The 19,170-nt window shown below is 34.0% G+C and overlaps 1 protein-coding gene across 6 annotated transcripts; it reads left to right on the forward strand.

The window, feature by feature from the left end:
* Positions 1–1,967: 1,967 nt before the first annotated feature.
* On the forward strand, positions 1,968–11,625 carry LOC121969977 (helicase-like transcription factor CHR28). Of its 6 annotated transcripts, none has more exons than XM_042520330.1 (13): positions 1,968–2,000; positions 2,081–2,347; positions 3,065–4,164; positions 4,277–4,452; positions 5,699–5,770; positions 5,841–5,915; positions 6,024–6,870; positions 7,396–7,526; positions 9,440–9,661; positions 10,110–10,631; positions 10,738–10,947; positions 11,135–11,212; positions 11,308–11,625. In XM_042520330.1, exons 3-13 carry the CDS (start codon positions 3,198–3,200, stop codon positions 11,419–11,421), a joined length of 3,414 nt encoding a protein of 1,137 aa, XP_042376264.1. In that variant the 5' UTR covers positions 1,968–2,000; positions 2,081–2,347; positions 3,065–3,197; the 3' UTR covers positions 11,422–11,625. The 6 variants fall into 6 exon arrangements, with proteins under 6 accessions (XP_042376264.1, XP_042376281.1, XP_042376291.1 ...); XM_042520347.1 differs by having other exon boundaries at positions 3,149–4,164; XM_042520357.1 differs by having other exon boundaries at positions 2,081–2,227; positions 3,149–4,164.
* The last annotated feature ends 7,545 nt before the right edge of the window (positions 11,626–19,170 follow it).

Here is a 19,170-nt window from a genome sequence, read left to right on the forward strand (position 1 = left end):
AGATTTAATTAGCAATAATAAAATAAGATAAAATTTATTTAAGTATAGATGAAGATATACTAGGAGATAGAGTTCAATGGCGTAAAAGGATCCATATAGCCGACCCCACATAGTGGGATAAGACTTAGGTGGTGTTTGATTAAATGATGGGAATGACTATGGGTATGAGTTTGATAATAGGGTGGAATGGGAATGAGAATAGGAATGGAAATGAAACCCATCAAGTTATATGGGTTTGGTTGATTCCCATAAATCTAGTAATCATTCCCAAAATGCCATTCTCAAACCCACAATCCAAACACTATCTTTTACTATCATTTCATTCCCTCATTCCCAAACTCATTAACCAAACACCCCCTTAGTTATTATTGTTATTGTTGCGTGCACGGGTGCAAGGTAAGTTATGTAGGGCATTAAAACTCTCTCTCTATATATATATTCTGCACAACTTACACTGCACAACCCGTGCATACTAAAAAAAATTAATTTAATTTTTATATTTAATACTATAAATATTATAACCTAACTTTTAAATTCTAAAATTAAAAGTTTATTGGCATAATTCAAAATTTTAAAAAATAAACAAAAAATATTAACGTCGCAATTGTGAGAGAGGCTCACAACTACCATTCATGCAAGCTGCTCAGGATAAAAAAAAAATCCTTAGGGTGCATTTAGTTCAAATTATCATGTATAATCTTAATTATGTGATTACCAAATAATCATATAACCAAAGTTATAGGAAATAAAACATAACTAAATGTTGTTTGGTTCAACCTAAGTAATGCAACAAAAATTTATTTGTTTGAAGGTTTTAATGAATAACCTAGTTTAATATTTTATTATATTACTCTCAGTTACAAAATCCACCATAATAATAATAATAATAATAATAATATTATTATTATTATTATTATTATTTAAACTCTATGTTTTTTTTACTTTTTCTTTTTCAAATTTTTTACTTTTTATATGTTTTTTAATTATTTTTTTATTTTTTATTCAATTTTTTTTTTTTACTTTTTTCGTTTTTTATATTTTATTTTTTTTTACGTTTTTTCCAATTTTTTAAATTTTTTATTTTTATACTTTTTTTACTTTTTTTTTTACATTTTTTTTCTATTTTTTTAACGTTTTTTATGTTTTACGTTTTCTCTATTTTTTTATTTTTTTAACATTTTTTATTATTTTTTAAATTTTTTTACGTTTTTTCTATTTTTTTTACGTTTTTTGTCATATGTTTTAGATATTTTGGGTAAATAAAAATTATTAACCCTGAAATTAAGAAAAACTTCGGGTGCATTTGGTACGTGTATTTTTTAATTTTTATTTTCTGAAAAATACGCGTTTTCTAGAAAACAGAAAATAACTTTTTGTCATTTTTTATTTTTTTAGAAAACACTAGCTATTATTTTAGTAAACAAGCACGAAAAATGCAAACCAAACATCATTTTTCAAAAAACGCATATTTTCCAGAAAACGAAAATGGAAAACACGCGTACCAAACGCACCCTTCAGTTTTTTGAAAATTTCTGATTCTTGATTATATGCCCTAACATGTCGGGAATAAAATATTACTCATGAATCATCGTTTACCTAAAATAAAAAAGATTTTTATTAATAATCTTAATGAATAATTAAAATTATTAAAAATAATCTCCAATCAAATACACTGCTAAATTTAACACCCATCATCCATTTTATTATTTACCTCGTTACCTGATTAATTAATTGAACGCAGAATGCTTGATTGAATTAAGGATTAAGTTTAGATAGAATTAATGATCCCATCATATATCCTAAATTTAATTATCAAATCTAAAAGGGGGCGTATGTAGTTTTCTTTTTATTACAATTGGAATAGCGTTAGCGTAATGCGTATGATGTAGATGAGTAGCAAAATGACATTTGCAAGAATATTTTGTGCTTAATATTAATTTGAAGGGTCTTGTCAATGAAATTTTAAAGGCGGCACTTGAATTGCCTTTCGGTCCGTCAAGGTCGCTTCGTGGTTACCCCAAACCGAACACTCGCGAACTTTTCTTCTTCTCTCTGATTCCCTCCCGTCCGTTTCTTTCAGGTTTTACATTTGATTTTAGGGTTTAGTGAAGGTACTGGGCGAGTTTGGCTGACATCCGATTCCAGTCGCCGTTACTTTTGGCACCAGGAGGACGTCGAGTGTGTTCTTCCCCTGCGTAGAGCGTCGCTGGTGCCACAGACTGGAATGGTTACCTCTAATCTCTTTTCCTCTATCCTTGGCGCTGGCAATTGAAATTTCGCTTTCGTTGGAAAGAGTATCTTCTCCGACAAGTTAAAGCAAAATGTGTGATTCAAATGCCAGTGTTAGGTTCGAAACAGTAACTAATCTGTACATTAGAAGTACTCATAACTTTGGATGTATAGGCTGCTCATTTCTTGTTTGTTTGGATTTTGAACCTGCCATTAGATTGCAAGTTCATCCTAGTAGCGTTTTCATCTTTTAACATGGTTTCTGCGTTAACAAACTTGAGCAAAATTTAGCTTTTGATAAATTTAGTTATGCTACTTGTATGGTGATTTCTCAAATGTACTTTTAAAACCTTTTTTTTGTTTGTTTTATAACTCCTTGTCATTTTATCTTCCTCCAATACCTGAACCTCTGATTCTATTTCCCTAGTTCTTGTTTGTACGCATTCTAGGATATTGATGTGAATCTACATTGTTGGTTCAAGCCTGACATACTTGTCACCTGAATCTGGATTTTGGTTCAAACCTGGTATCATCTGCTGTCCTGCAATCGTATGGGAGTGGATAGTTTTTGACCTAGGCGTCTTATTTTAACCTAATTCTGGACTTAGGAGAATAAGATAGTCAATCCCATGGCCAGGCATTGAACTGTTTGTAATTCAAGGTTTATACTTTTTTTTTTTTGTTAAGGGGTTTTGGGGTTTGGAGTTAAAGGGGTTTAATGCTTTCTGAGGTTCTCGACAATCGGAATTGTTTGGAGTTTAAACACAAAGGAGACTAAAAATTATGTTGATTGCATGACTGCTAAATCAAAATGATTCACAAATTGTTGATACAGGGAATAATGTCTCATCAAGTGGGTTTCAGATTCTTTACTGAGCTAATTATGATCGTAGATTGATTGCATCACTGCCTCATGTAGGCATCACATTGTCTTCTAATATATCTCGAGCAAGTGTAGAAGTAGAAGAATGGGTGATGCAGGATGTGAACAACCTGAACAGCCAGTTAATGATGGAAGAGAGGAACTGAACATCCAATCTATTGGAAACCTTGATCCTGCAAGGAGACTAGTCAAAGATACTGAGTCCTGCCCCTTGTCGAATCCTGAATCTGAGGCAATAACTTGTAAGCTGGTTATGAATGTGGATGCTTCTGCTCAACCTAGTCGGAGGATTCTTCCATCTTCTTTAATGGGAAATGTTTCCCGATCTGTATTTAAACCTAGCTTAGGAAATTATAAACGACTTGTTGGTGGAAGGGTTCTACGTTCATCTTTCGTTGGAGGAAACTCAACTGATACTTCAACAAGGTTTCAGCCACCAGCATTTGTAGAAGTAAAATCCCATACCAAGATGAAACCTGAGTCCCGCCCCTTGTCAAATCCTGAATCGGAGGCAATAACTTGTAAGATGGTTATGAATGTGGATGCTTCTGCTCAACCTAGTCAGAGGATTCTTCCATCATCTTTCATGGGAAATGTTTCCCGATCTGTATTTAAACCTAGCTTAGGAAATTATAAACGACTTACTGGTGGAAGGGTTCTACGTTCATCTTTCGTCGGAGGAAACTCAGCTGATACTTCAACAAGGTTTCAGCCACCAGCATTTGTAGAAGTAAAATCCCATACCAAGATGAAACCTGAGTCCCGCCCCTTGTTGAATCCTGAATCTGAGGCAATAACCTGTAAGCTGGCTATGAAAGTGGATGCTTCTGCTCAACCTAGTCAGAGGATTCTTCCATCATCTTTCATGGGAAATGTTTCCCGATCTGTATTTAAACCTAGCTTAGGAAATTATAAACGACTTGTTGGTGGAAGGGTTCTACGTTCATCTTTTGTTGGAGGAAACTCAATTGATACTTCAACAAGGCTTCAGCCACCAGCATTTGTAGAAGTAAAATCCCATACCAAGATGAAACCTTCAGTAGAGAGTATAGGTAATTTCTTCTTGCTAATGCATAATTTTTATCTTCGTTGGATTGGGTCTACAAATCACAGTATAACCTGATGCCTTAATGTCTTAATAACTTGCTACTCTTTAATGGACAGGCAGTAAACATTTGCTTGGAAGGGACATTTCATATCGGCTGCTGCCTTCTTCATTCCATGGAAGATCAGCCAACATTATGCAGCAACCAGGAACAAGCAATGAACAAAAGCACTTGGGAATGGGAGATGATAGGCACATTCGTGATGAGAGGCATATATATCAAGAGGCATTGCAGGTGTTTCTTTTCATCTTGTATGTCCCTTGTGTGCATGTGTGCTATCATGAACAAATGCAATTCTGTGTAGTTCAATATTCGGAAATCTGTTGACCAAGTTTTTTTAGGCAATTTCCTTTGGTTTATCCATCAAGCACATATTGGGGTTACATTTGGATGAAAAGAAGCTTCTTTCAGAACAATATACGGAATCATGTTTTTTAGGGTTAGATGGAATTCGCTTTAAAAGGAAAATCATCCTAGTTTTCTAGGTTCTCTTCTAATTTTGCATAGGTTGGCTGATGTGTTTATGAAATCTTCCATTTCACTGATTTTATGGCTGGAGCTCAGCAGTCACCTTTCAGATTCTCTTACAAGCCAGCCTGAGTCTCGGAAAAGTTAACCTATCCTATTCCTATGCAAAGTAGCTGCTTGACTTATCCTGAAAGAAATCCGCATAACTCGAGCATCTCTTCTATCGGGCAAATAAAATCTATGCTTCATCATAACTTCACTTACAAGCAAACATGGCTTTAGTATAATTATCCTTGTTGTCTGTATCCTCATATAATTATATCTAGATTAATGTTTAAACGCAAGTCGACATAATACGGGAATCCTTTTTCTTTCACAACTCAGCTTCTATTAGTCGTCAAACAAACAATCATAATTATCATCATGAAGGTGTTTGTCATTAAATGGACAAATATGCCACCGATTAGAGAAAATGGAAGCAGCCACTTCTGCATGTCATCTTCTCACAGATATGGGAAACTGGTGCTTCTTTTGAACGGTTTTATTCTGTGACTCAATTGTTGACCTTCATGTTCTTATCTATTTATTGTGATCACTGCACATTAAGAAACACTTCTTTTTCATATATTCTTATACCTTTAATTCAAGGCCATAACAGGTGATGAAAACTAATATATCATATTCATATCTAGATCATATTGAGCATAAACTCTGTTCTTGAGTTTTATCTACAAAATGTGGCCAAAGGGTTTTTCTTATTCTTTCTATTTAAGCTGACTTGATGCAGCTTACAATGGGTTCAAGAGTGTGAATGGGGAGAGGGGGTCAACAAAGTGTTCTATTGTGCAATATTTGAGTGAAATTTAGGTTCAGAGATCAAATTCGTCACCTATGTGGCTCATTTTACCTAAAGTCCAGTCTTTTCTTTGATATCTGTTGTATTATGTTCAGATCCAGGATAATTTAAATATCTCATATTCCTAAAACAATCTAGTTTCATTGTTTGTTGCAGAACCTTGATCAACCACAGATTGAAGACGATCTGCCAGACACTCTGTTGGCTGTTCCTCTCCTAAAGCACCAGGTAGTTCTTAATCATGTAGAATGTTTTTCCTCAATTATAATCTTTGATTTCTCACCATCACGTGCAATAGAAAATAGCCTTGGCTTGGATGGTTCAAAAGGAGAATAGTGTACATTGTGCAGGCGGAATACTTGCTGATGATCAGGTCATTCTCGAGGGAATCAACTTCTTATGTTTCAACTAGTATACGTGATTATTACTTTGTTTACCAATGTAGAAATACATGAAAGATTGTTTGCCGTTGTTGTAACAGGGCCTTGGTAAGACGGTATCGATGATTGCTCTAATACAAAAGCAAATAGCGGAACAGTTGAACTTCACATCTGCCAATTCTAGTTGTATCATGCCAGAAACATTAAATCTAGATGAGGATGGGGTTAGTGACTTGGCTATGTCAAAGCAACAAACTGAGAGAATGACTAATTCACGTGTACACTCGTCATCCCAAAACTCAAAACCGGCTGCTGGTACTCTTGTTGTATGCCCTGCAAGTGTTCTTCGACAATGGGCTCAAGAGCTAGATGAGAAAGTTCCTGAAAGTGCAAAGTTGTCTGTTCTAATATACCATGGAGGTACAAGGACAAAAGATCCTATGGAGTTAACAGAGTATCATGTTGTTCTAACCACCTATTCAATTGTTACTCATGAAGTACCAACTCATTTATTGGCTTCTGATGATGAAAAGGATGAGCTCACATGCAACAAAAAAAGGAAGGCAGTTCCCAAAAAAGGGAACAAGCAGAAGAGAAAAGGGCAAAGAAAGAAAAATTCGCAGCATGATATTGGCAGTGGTCCCCTTTCAAGAGTTCGGTGGTTCAGGATTATACTAGATGAGGTTCAAATAATAAAAAATTTCAGAACACAAATGTCTAGATCTTGTTCTGGTCTTCGTGCTAAAAGAAGATGGTGCTTATCAGGGACACCGATGCAGAATTCAATCGATGACCTCTACAGCTACTTCCGCTTCTTGAAGTATGATCCGTATGCTGACTATAGTTCTTTCTGTACCTCTATAAAATATCCAATTTCTACAAATGCAAGCAGTGGATATAAGAAGCTTCGGGCTGTCTTTAAAGCTATACTGCTTCGTCGCACCAAAGGTATTAGTGGCATTTAAATTTAATTTTAGATTATATGTTAGATTCAGTGACTAATGGGATGACTTCTTTTTCTCTTTTTATATGTTTATAAGTAAATTAATACTTTTGCTGCTTTTTTTGTTGCCTTATCGTTTGATAATAGAGAAGCATATGTTTAATATAAGTGCAATTATATTTTTAGGTTAAGTGTGCTAATTCTGTTTTCTCTTCTGTCATTGCTATTTTTATGTTCTAGTAGCATAATCTTCTTCACAAGGTGACCCACTGTATGGGTTTTACCTCTCCCTTGAACTCTCTGCAAAGCTCTATGAATGCTAATATTTATATTTAACATTAGATGAAGTAATTACTTTTCTGTATTGGTTCCGTTCCTTGTTTTATCATTTTGTTTTTCTTTTTTTAAAACTACTTTAACCTTTCCCTTTCAAATGAAAGGAAATAATAAAGTGACTTCAGTATATTGTTTTACTTTTCGCTGCCATAATTGCTTGTTGGTGTTGACTGATGACTAATTGTATCCACTAGGTACACTAATTAATGGGGAGCCAATTCTTAAACTACCTCCAAAATCAATCTTCCTTGAAAAGCTGGATTTTTCGCAAGAGGAGAGACAATTCTATTTGCAACTAGAGGCTGATTCACGAGAACAATTCAAGGTATTTGATGCATGGAAATCAATTCCAATAAGCTTATTTGATGGGAGAGCTGGTTTTCAGGTTTTTAAGTACTGTCGGATTGTTAATCTTTATTCCAAGATGGTCATCTTTTTATAACTAAACTTGAATGCCTAATGATATCGGTCATTATATTTGAGGCAAGAAGTCTGTGTTACTTTAGGAAACCGGAAAAAGAAAACTTTTCCTTCAATTTTTGCTGGTTTTGCTATGGTTTGATGCATTGGCCATGTAATTTTGCCTGTCACATTTAATATATAAACCAAAGGTGATAAAATAAATGACATGGAAATGTTCCCAGGGTTAATTACTAAATCTATCACCAACTTCACATTTTAACACATCTATCATGAACTTTCTAAAATAATATTTATCATAGACTTTATTAAATCGTAACAAATATATCACACTGTTAAAATTCTGTTATGTATCTGTTAATTGCTGACTTCTCTACTTCTCTAATCATCATTTTATCCTTCTCATACCACATTATATGCCTATCAATTATACACTTTTTTTATTAAACCTATTAAATCTCATATTAAATGAATAAATAAAGAGCTGACACAACCCTTGTAAAATCCTTCCCCACTTCTGTTGGTTGGAGAATCTTGCCAATGGCCATTCGCTTGAGCTCTAGCAGTCACCCAATGATCTTCTGAATACTACATTCTGAAGATGGAGCTAGATGTAGAAGCTTTTGATTTCTCCTTTGAATACTCATTCACACTCTAAAATGGATGGCATTTCAACACTCATTAGCAGCAACCAGAAACTCAGCATGCCTTGGATTTATGTTTCTTCAAATAAACTCAATCATTTCTGAATGTAACTTGTGCCTCACGCTTAGCTTGTTGTAGTAACTTGACAAACTCTTCTGGTTCTTTAGCTAACACATTACATGCCTTCTTCAGCTGCAGTTGCCTTGATCTGTTGATCACAAGTGAGAACCAATTTAAATTCATTGGCATGCTTCATAGCTTCCTCTGCTGACTACAACAATGTCTCCTCTATTAGCCACAAGAATCTTCTCAATCTAACTAGCACAAAAAGCTCCACCATAATTGTTTGATCTTGTGGCCATGCAGGCCCTTTCTCTAGAAGGAATACTATTGAAATTTGAATCTCATCCCACACTAAAGTTACAACTTGAGTTTTTATCCCTCCAGCAAGTCTAGAGAAAAGGGAGATGCATTACAAGCTGGAAGAGTTGAAGACAAAGCAATTGCCTGGCATAACAATGTCGGTGGGGGAGAGGATGAGTCGGTAATTGAAGTAAGTGGTGAGATTTTGATCAGCTGACAGAATGTCAAGGATGATGGACAAAGAGCTTAGTGCATTGGAGAAATCCCCTGAATAAATAAGCAATGGGATCAGCAGTAGTGATTTAGGGTTGGGATTTGGATGATATTTATAATTAACTAATATAATCGGAATATGATGTGACATCAGTTGAAGTACATGATATACTTAGCAATTTAATCATGACTATATGATTACCAAGTCTTTGTTTTTTTTTCTTCTTTTTATATGATGAACCATTGTAAAGTTCTAGTAATGCTGAGCTAGTGTTAGTGTGATTTTTATGGTTCTTCGTTTCCCTTTTTTTTGTGAAATAAATACGATCATGTAGCCTAATCAAAAGTTCACAAGATATGCAACATTCATCCTAATTTTGGAATGTGTGATTAGGAAGGACATAATCGTGCCCCTGTCTTGTAGCACAGAATTATACTACAATAGTGATATTCCTCTTTTCATGATTGATAAAATATTATTCTTATATTATTCCATAAGTTATCTCCTACACTAAACAAAAAAAAAAATCATACAGAATTAACTTTGTACTATTCCCACTCTCAACAATCCTGAAAGCAAAGTTTCACTCTATACAGGAATATGCCAATGCTGGGACCTTGAAAAAAAATTATGCAAATATTCTATTGCTGCTTTTGCGACTTAGGCAAGCCTGTGATCACCCCATTCTTGTCAAAGGGTTCCATTCAAATACCAGTGGAAAGAACTCAATGCCTATGGAGCGGCATCTTTCCAGGAAGACGATTGTCCATTTGCTTAATCAGTTAGAAAGTTCTCTCGGAATTTGTGATTTGTGCAGTGTAAGTAATCTTGTTTCCTTTAACTATGTTTCATAAAATGCTTTCTTCATCTATATGGCTAAATTTGTTTAGGAATTGCAACTTCTACATGTGATTATCTCACTGCTAGAGTGTGCTGTGGTGTAGCTATCATCAGGTAGGCTTCTAGGAAAGAGAAATTCATAAGCCATCAAATATTTGGTTTAGGAAATTATTGCTGCATTTTTTTCTACATGAAGATTGGCTGCCATGATATAGTCATTTGAACAACGTTGATTTAAAACCTTATGAGATTGTTAGCGAAAGAATTTTATTTGATCCATAATCACTGGGGATTCCCATAAGCACATTTTGGTCCTTTTAGTAAATGCTTAGTGCTTAGTTGCTGACCATACTTTTCTTGTCATGGAAACATTTTTGACCAGTTTTGATGCTGAAGATCAACTTTTATATTTGATACCTTTTGTAGGACCTAGCCGAGGATGCTGTTGTCACAATGTGTGGGCATGTCTTTTGCTATCAGTGTGTGTCTGAACATTTAACCGGTGATGACAACTTGTGTCCTGCAACCGACTGTAGTAATACTATTGGTTATGATTCATTTTTTTCACGAGATATATTGAAGAGATTAATTTCTGATGATGATACTGATGAAGCTTCAACCCGCTACACTTGTGATCCAGAATCAGTCACCCACGGTCATTACATCTCTTCCAAAACTAAAGCCGTTATAGATATCCTGATGTCAATCTCTGGTTCAAATACCAAAATTGTTGATAATCTTGCAAATTCCACTAATTTCAAACCTAATCAGTTAAACCTAAATCCTAAAGTGCCCGAAAAGGTCCTTATTTTTTCCCAGTGGAATAGCATGCTGGACTTGCTTGAGTTTTCATTGGATAAGTATTTTATACAGTATAGGAGGCTAAATGGGACAATGTCTCTTACTTCAAGAGACAAGGCTGTGAAAGACTTCAATAGTGACCCAGAGGTTTGACAATTCTAAACCATGTGCAATTTCTATCATTTGTGATTGTTTGCAATTTGCTTTTTGCTAGCTATTTGTTAATTTTTTTGACATTGTCGTTGTCCTTCAGGTAACTGTTATGCTAATGTCACTAAAAGCGGGAAGTCTTGGCCTGAATATGGTTGTTGCACGTCATGTGATTCTTCTTGATCTTTGGTGGAATCCAACTACTGAAGAGCAAGCCATTGACCGAGTGCATCGAATTGGACAAACCCATCCAGTAAAGGTGTCACGAATAACTATAAAAGATACAGTTGAAGATCGTATATTGGCTCTTCAGGTATATTGTCTGCACATTGCTTGTTTCCAGAATCCTTAAGTAAAAGCATCATAGGTTATTTAGACTCGTAATTAATCTGTGGACCTTGTGAGATACCAAGCCTGAGATCGCAAGTTCCCTACTCCAATTATCATTTCTTGCTTCACTGCTGCTTTGCTAAATTGTTGGATATTTCTGATGCTAGCAGTTACTTATCTTTGACCAATGTGCTAATTTCGATATTAGCATTATAACTATCGTCATTGAACTGTGGCAGTTAAACAAGGTGATTCGTGCATTATGTGATAATTCATGCATTGAGGACATGTATCCGTTCGGAGTCTTAATCACTCTTATCTGCAAGAAAATATTTTATTGCAGGAGAAGAAAAGGAAGATGATTTCTTCTGCTTTTGGAGATGACCACGGTGTCAATAAAGCTAGTCAGCTCAGCGTGGAAGATCTAAAATACCTGTTTAACTTCTTCAATGACTGAGTTTCGTGTGGATTACAGTATTTATTTTGATCGTTTTGCATACGCAAGAATCGAGATGCTGGGGAAATTTTGTTGGAAGATGTGCTCCTGTCACGCAACCAGTTTATCCCTTCCCCTCGATTAGAGGTTCTGGTAATCATGAAACTGGCATCCTAGGACTGATGGGGCGTGATCTACTGTAAATATAAATTTTGCAGCCAGTTTTGTGTGGGTTCAAAGTTTTTTACTAGATATCAGTGATGATTATTCAGCTTTGTTTTTTATGGAATCACGTAGTTAATTTTTTAAAATTATCAAATCACGCCGGATAATTTTAAAATTATTAAATCATATATTCATTTTCAATTTTACTTCTATTATTTTTTTATATTAATTTTATTTTGTGTCAAAACATTGAATATTTAAATAAATAAATCGACTGAGTTGTTGTTTTTTATTTTTTTTAATAAAAATTAATTTTATATTAAATTGGTTGATAAACTAAATGATCTTGGGTTTGTATGAAATTAATTTTTATGTGTTCGTTTACATTATATCCATGTTTTTAAATACTAATTTGATTAAATATATTGAGAGTAATAATTTTTTAAATAAGAAAATATATAAAATTTTAAATTGCTTTTAAAAAATTATTACTCGTAATATATTTAGTCAAATTGGTATTTGAGGGTATAAATATAATTAGAAAAGATAGACAAATATATAGGAATTAGTTTTATATCAATCCGAAATCATTTTATCAATTAGTCAATTTTGGATAAAATTAATTGATGGATTAAATAATCTCGGATTGATATAAAATTAATTCTTATGTATTTGTCTATCACTCTTGATTATATTCATTCCCTTACATACTAATTTGACCAAGTATATTGAGAGCAATTACAACTCTTGATTATATCCATTCCCTTACATACTAATTTGACTAAATATATTGAGAGCAACTATTTTTTGAACATAAATTAAATTTTTTAAATATTTTCTTGTTTAAAAAAATTATTGCTCTCAATATATTTGGTCAAATTGGTATTGAGGGCATAAATATAATCAGAAGAGGAACTAGTTTAATGTTAATCTGAGGTTGTTTGGTCCATCAACTAGTTTTGTTAAAATCGACTGATCGATCAAATGATCTCGGATTGACATGAAACTAGTTGTTATGTGTTCGTCTATCTCTTTTAATTATATTCATGCCCTCAAATGTTAATTTGATGTAATATATTGAGTGCAATGATTTTTTGAATACTAATTAAATTTTTTAAACACATTTGTGTTTAAACTGCTCTCAATATATTGAGTCAAATTGACGTTTGAATGCATGAATATAATTAGGAGAGGTAGCCGAATACATATGAACTAGTTTCATGTCAATTCCAGCCGATTTACAAATTGAAATTTTCAAATACATTTATGTTCAAAAAATCATCGCGCTCAATATATTAGGTCAAATTGGTATTTGAGAGCATGGATGTAATCAATAGAAGTAGATAAACACATAGGAACTAATTTTATGTCAATCCAATATCATTTGGTCCATTAACCAATTTTACCCAAAATCGGCTGATTTGGGTCCATCCGTCAATTTTGGACAAAATCGATTGATGGACCAAATGACGTTAGATTAACATAAAACTAGTTCTTATGCATTCATTTACCTCTCTTGATTATATTCATGTCCTAATATATTGAGTGTAATGATTTTTTTAACACGAATTGAATTTTTCAAATACATTTATATTCAAAAAATCATCGCGCTCAATATATTAGGTCAAATTGGTATTTGAGAGCATGGATGTAATCAATAGAAGTAGACAAACACATAGGAACTAATTTTATGTCAATCCAATATCATTTGGTCCATTAACCGATTTTACCCAAAATCGGCTGATTTGGGTCCATCCGCCAATTTTGGACAAAATCGATTGATGGACCAAATGACGTTGGATTAACATAAAACTAGTTCTTATGCATTCATTTACCTCTCTTGATTATATTCATGCCCGAATATATTAAGTGTAATGATTTTTTTCAACACGAATTGAATTTTTCAAACACATTCATGTTCAAAAAATCACTCCTCTCAATATATTGAGTCAAATTGAAGTTTACAGGCATGAATATAATCAGAAGAGATAATCGAACACATATGAACTAGTTTCATGTCAATCCGAGATATTTGGTTTATCAGTCAATTTATAAATTGAATTTTTCAAATATATTTATGTTCAAGCACTCAGTATATTAGGTCAAATTGATATTTGAGAGCATAAATATAGTCAGGAGAGGTAGATGAATATATAAGAACTAGTTTCATATCAATCTGTGTTCAAAAAAATCATTGCACTCAATATATTATGTCAAGTTAATATTTGAGAGCATGGATATAATCTAGAGGTGTAGACGAACACATGGGAATTAGTTTCATGTCAATCAGATATCATTTGGTCCAACAGTCGATTTTGCGCCAAATCGGTTGATTTTGCTCCATCAGCGAGGTAAAATCGGCTGATGGACCAAATGACCTAGGATTGATATGAAACTAGTTTTTATGTATTTATCTACCTCTCCTGATTATATCTATGCTCTCAAATACCAATTTGACATAATATAGTGAGAGTAATAAATTTTTGAACACGAATATATTTTAAAAATTTAATTCATGTTTAAAAAATTATTGCTCTCAATATATTGGATCAAATTGGTATTTGAAGATAGCAATATAATCAGGAGAGGTAGACGAACACATAGAGACTAGTTACATGTTAATCCGAGGTGTGGACCAAACGACTTCAAATTGACATAAAACTTGTTCCTATATGTTTGTCTATTTCTCCTGATTATATCCATACCCTCAAATATTAATTTGACTCAATATTTTGAGAGTAATAATTTTTTGAACACGAATATGTTTGAAAATTTTAATTTGTATTTAAAAAATTATTGCTTTTAATATATTGACTCAAATTGGTATTTGAAGGCATGAATATAATTAGGAGAGATAAACAAACATATAAGAATTAGTTTCATGCCAACCTGAGGTCATTTGGTTCATTAGCCGATTTTGTCCAAAATAAGCTGATTGATTAAATAACCTCGGATTGATATGAAACTAGTTTCTATGTGTTTATGTACCTCTTGTGATTATATCCATATCTTAAAATACCAATTCGACTCAATATGTTAAAAGCAATGATTTTTTTAACACGAATTAAAATTTTTAAATATTTTTTTATTCAAAAAATTATTGCTCTCAATATATTAGGTCAAATTAGTATTTGATGGCATAGATAAATCAGGAGAGGTAAACTAACACATAGGAACTAGTTTCATTTTAATTCAAGATCATTTGATTCATTAACTGATTTTACCTAAATCAACTTTTATATAAAAAAAAAGTAAATCAGTTGACTAATTTGCTAAAAAATTTGACGTTTTGATATAGAATAAAATTGATTCGACTGATGAAAAATGGTTTACTACAAAGAAACTCGCATTTGCTAGAATTCAAACTCTTGGATTTTATCCAAAAGGTCTCATACCAATGGAGATATCTTTCCCTTATAAACTCATGATCTTTTCCATTTATTTATATGAGACTTTGTTTGTAACCTTGTAACCTAATAATTCCCCTCTCAAATGAAGGACCACAGACTTCCCACGTCCGATCCTCGACCCATCAGGTCTTCCTGCTCCTCGGTCCACCCGACCTCTCGTCCTCTTGATCTAGACACGGGAGCCCCTACTTCTTTTGTTCGAGGTTAATATTCTATTCACATGGATCAATTAGACCATAGCTCTTGTGCATAGTCGACGGTTAGACCTTCTGGTAGTCCGGGTTCTGATACCAATTGAAGGATTGAAAAGAATTTAGATATCTCTATAATGATATGATATTATCCACTTTAGACCTAAGCCCTCATAATTTTATTCTTGAGCTCTACTCAAAAGGTTTCCTGAATATTTTTTCCTTATAAATTTATAATTTTTCTATATATTTTCAACGAAAAACTTTATTTGTAATCATGCAATCCAACAAATCTGAACATACTGTAGATTTGATAAGATAGATAAACTAAGATAGATGAAAACTTCAGGCAGAGCATGTTTTGGATTCTCATTTGTTGACCATTGCAGGTAATGAGTAAACCACCTAGATTTCTCTCATCACTCTTAACTATAATCTATGTACTATAATGGCAATCAACAACACAATTACCTAAGTTCAAAAGTTTGTTGTCACCTCCTCTTGTTTGAGCTTATAATATAATTTGATTACATATAGTAGATATTTTTTTTTATCTTACTAAATTTTAAATTTGATTTAGTTCTACTTTGCTAAATTTTTATTTTATATTATTGCGAAGATATCTCATAATTTATTTAAGGATTTTTTTCGTCTTCATTTCCTTCTCGTTTCAAACTGGGCTTAGTACTTTTGAAATGATTTTTTTCCTTTAAAAATTAATTTGAATCTTGAAAAATTACCTTTTATATATATATATATATATATATATATATATATATATATATATATATATATATATATATATACAGTTTTGTTTCGCTACGGAACAAAACTTGCGCACCTTTGCGGACCGCCCTCGTGGCACCGTCCGCGTTACCTTTTCTCTCCCTTAGAAAATGCCACAGTCCTCCTGCCTAAGCCCTAACGCAATCTACTCCTCCTTTTCAGTCTTTCTTCTGCGGAACAAAATAGATCTTCTCCAACCTCGCGATCCTTCTCGCCTCCGCAAAGGTCGGCTTCCATCCCTCACGAGGATCTGCAACGCCGCCACGCACATCTTCTCCACCTCGCCTTCCTCTCGCCTCCGCAAAGGTTGGCTTCCATCCCTCACGGGTTCTGCAACGAGCATTACATAGGCCGACCGCAAAACTGGTTTGCAACGCCACCTCACCTTCCTCTCGCTTTCGCCGCGAGCATTACAAAGGCCGACGGTCTATCTAGGGTTTCAGGCGCCGCCTCCACTCATCAAACCCAACGATTCTAGGGTTTCTCTCATTGCAGGTAAAACCCTTGCTATAGCACTCCGTCTAGTTTGACGGCCTTCCGTCGAGTGCATATACAATATCTTCTGTTGAACTGAACAGTCATAGGAATTATAAGAAGTTTTTATCAAATCAATTAACAATATCAGTGTGCATGATCAATGTTTTTATAAGAAGTTTTGATGATTTCTGTTTTTATTTATGATTTTTGTTCTTAGTCTCATTGGCCAAATAACCGAACAGACAAAATTAATTAGCTTCACACTACCTTTATGCATGATATTATAAAGAATTCTACACCTAATTGTTTATTTATGGTTTCTGTAGCTCTTTAAGTTGCAATCAAAACTTTGGAATGCTCCATATATTGTCACTTCAATACCATATATATTTTCCATTACTTATGCAAATAGTAATGAGGTTGTAATTGTGGTTTTTATCTAATTATATTTTGTCAATTATAATGTGATGGCGCCTAGAAATGGAAGAAAACAGAGTTGATGATCAAGAATATATTCCCCAAGTTTCAGAAGATCAAAAGCCACAAATTGGAATGGAATTCTCATCACTAGAGGATGCATATTCATTCTACAACCAATATGCACGAGAAGCTGGATTTAGTTCAAGGATGCACACGAGCAAGAAAAATAAGATAACAAATGAAGTAACATGGAAACAAATTGTATGCTTTAAAGAAGGGCATACAGATCAAATGCGGTGGAATAAACATGCAAAAGTTGATCAACTGACAAGGGAAAGAGCACGTGGGTCAGTTAGAACGGGATGTAAGTCAAATATTGCATTTGTCAAGAAACAAACTGGACCTAATTGGGTTGTCAGTAATTTTGTAGAAACTCATAATCATCCACTTGCAACTCCATCAAAGGTGCATTTGCTACGCTCACATCGTAATGTTTCTACTGCAAAGAAAGCTTTAACTCAACAATTTTCAGAGGCAAATGTGCCAACTTGTCAACAAATGCGATTATTAGAGATAGAGTATGGAGGACCTGAGGGTGTAGGTTGCACAGAAAGAGATATTAGAAACTTTGAAAGAAATCTAAGGGATGAACAAAAGGGTATTGATGCTGAAACACTCATCGAGTTTTTTACATCTGAGCAAGAGAAGAATTCGGCTTTTTTCTTTGATTACGAGACTGATTCGGATAATAGATTTAGTAGGTGCTTTTGGGCTGATCATGTATCACGAAGAGCATACAGTGTATTTGGTGATGTAGTGGTATTTGATACGACATATAACACCAACAGATATGACTTGATTTTGGCACCATTTGTAGGAGTTAATCATCATCATCAAACAATTCTTTTTGACTGCGGGTTTCTTAGTGATGAGAAAACTGATTCGTTTGTTTGGTTGCTTACAAAGTTCTTAGAAGCTATGCCCAAAGGTGCACCCAACATTATCATCACTGACCAGGATCCTGCTATGACAAAAGCTATTGCACAAATTTTCCCTCAAACAGTGCATCGATATTGTTTGTGGCATATATTGAATAAATTCCCAGATAAATTGGACCCTTTGACATTCCGAAACCACTATCAAAACATAAAGAATGTCATTGCAAATTCTACAACACCTGATGAGTTTGAAAAGTCATGGGAAGAAGCTATCAAGTGTGCTAACTTAGGGAATAATGATTGGTTGTCTTTGATGTATGAACTGCGACACAGATGGGTGCCAATATATTTTAGGCATATATTTTGTGCTGGAATGTCGAGTAGTCAAAGATCCGAAGGCTCACATGCATTTTTCAAGAGATATGTCTCAAATAAGAACTCATTGATGGATTTTATCACCCGTTTTAATAGAGCACTAAGATACCAAAGGCACAATGAGTTGGTTGCAGACCATATTGATATGAATGAGCATCCTAAGATTAATACAAACTGGCCAATGGAAACTCAAATGGTTAAGGTGTACACAAAAAAGAAATGGCTTGAATTTCAAAGTGAGATGGCCGAGAGTCATGGTTATTACGTGCAACATGCATTTACAAGTGTTGATTCAGTGGTTTACCATGTGATGAAATTTCAAAGTTTTTCTTCCTTCAAATCAAGGGTGCTCACGCATGATAAACAAAGGGATTACATATCATGTAGTTGCACAAAATTCGAGTTCGAGGGCATTCCATGCAGGCATATGTTAGCTTTTTTTTGTATCAATCAAGTGTTTCATTTGCCTGATACATATATACTTAAGCGATGGACAAGAGATGCAAAAGTTGGAGCAGTATATGGTTTGGGTGAGCAAAATGTGATCGATGATCCAGATTCAGAAAAGTTTTTGATGTCGAGACACTCAAGGTTATCCTATAAAGCTTCAGTATTAATTGATGATGCATCTTTGACTAATGAGGGGACAACCTTCTTGGATGAACAATTTGATTGTATCTATAATAAAATTCAAGAGTTGAACATTAGTAGAGCATGCAGTGATAGAAGTCAAAGGAAGAAATCCATGGATGAGGGTCTTGGTATTATTGATCCTTCTTTAGTTAGAACAAAGGGATGTGGGAAGGGATTGAAATCAGCGAAGGAGAAATCAACCTCAAATTCCAGGCTATGTCATGGATGTGGACATCGAGGAGTGTCACATGACAAGCGTAATTGTCCAAATTTACAGCAAGGGTAAGTGTCGATTATTTCTGCATTTATATTATACTTTTACTTGCAAGAACAGATTAGTTTTATTATATTTTATAAATATGACACTATGTTAAT

This window comes from Zingiber officinale, chromosome 1B, assembly GCF_018446385.1.
Source record: "Zingiber officinale cultivar Zhangliang chromosome 1B, Zo_v1.1, whole genome shotgun sequence".
Taxonomy (NCBI): Eukaryota; Viridiplantae; Streptophyta; class Magnoliopsida; order Zingiberales; family Zingiberaceae; genus Zingiber; species Zingiber officinale.

Excerpts from the sequence above, each read along its gene's own strand:
- LOC121969977 (XM_042520330.1), top strand. The coding sequence starts at position 3,198 with ATGGGTGATGCAGGATGTGAACAACCTGAACAGCCAGTTAATGATGGA. Across the intron at positions 5,916-6,023 it reads GAATACTTGCTGATGATCAG|GGCCTTGGTAAGACGGTATC; the intron begins GTCATTCTCGAG and ends TTGTTGTAACAG. Across the intron at positions 10,948-11,134 it reads ATCGTATATTGGCTCTTCAG|TTACTTATCTTTGACCAATG; the intron begins GTATATTGTCTG and ends TGATGCTAGCAG.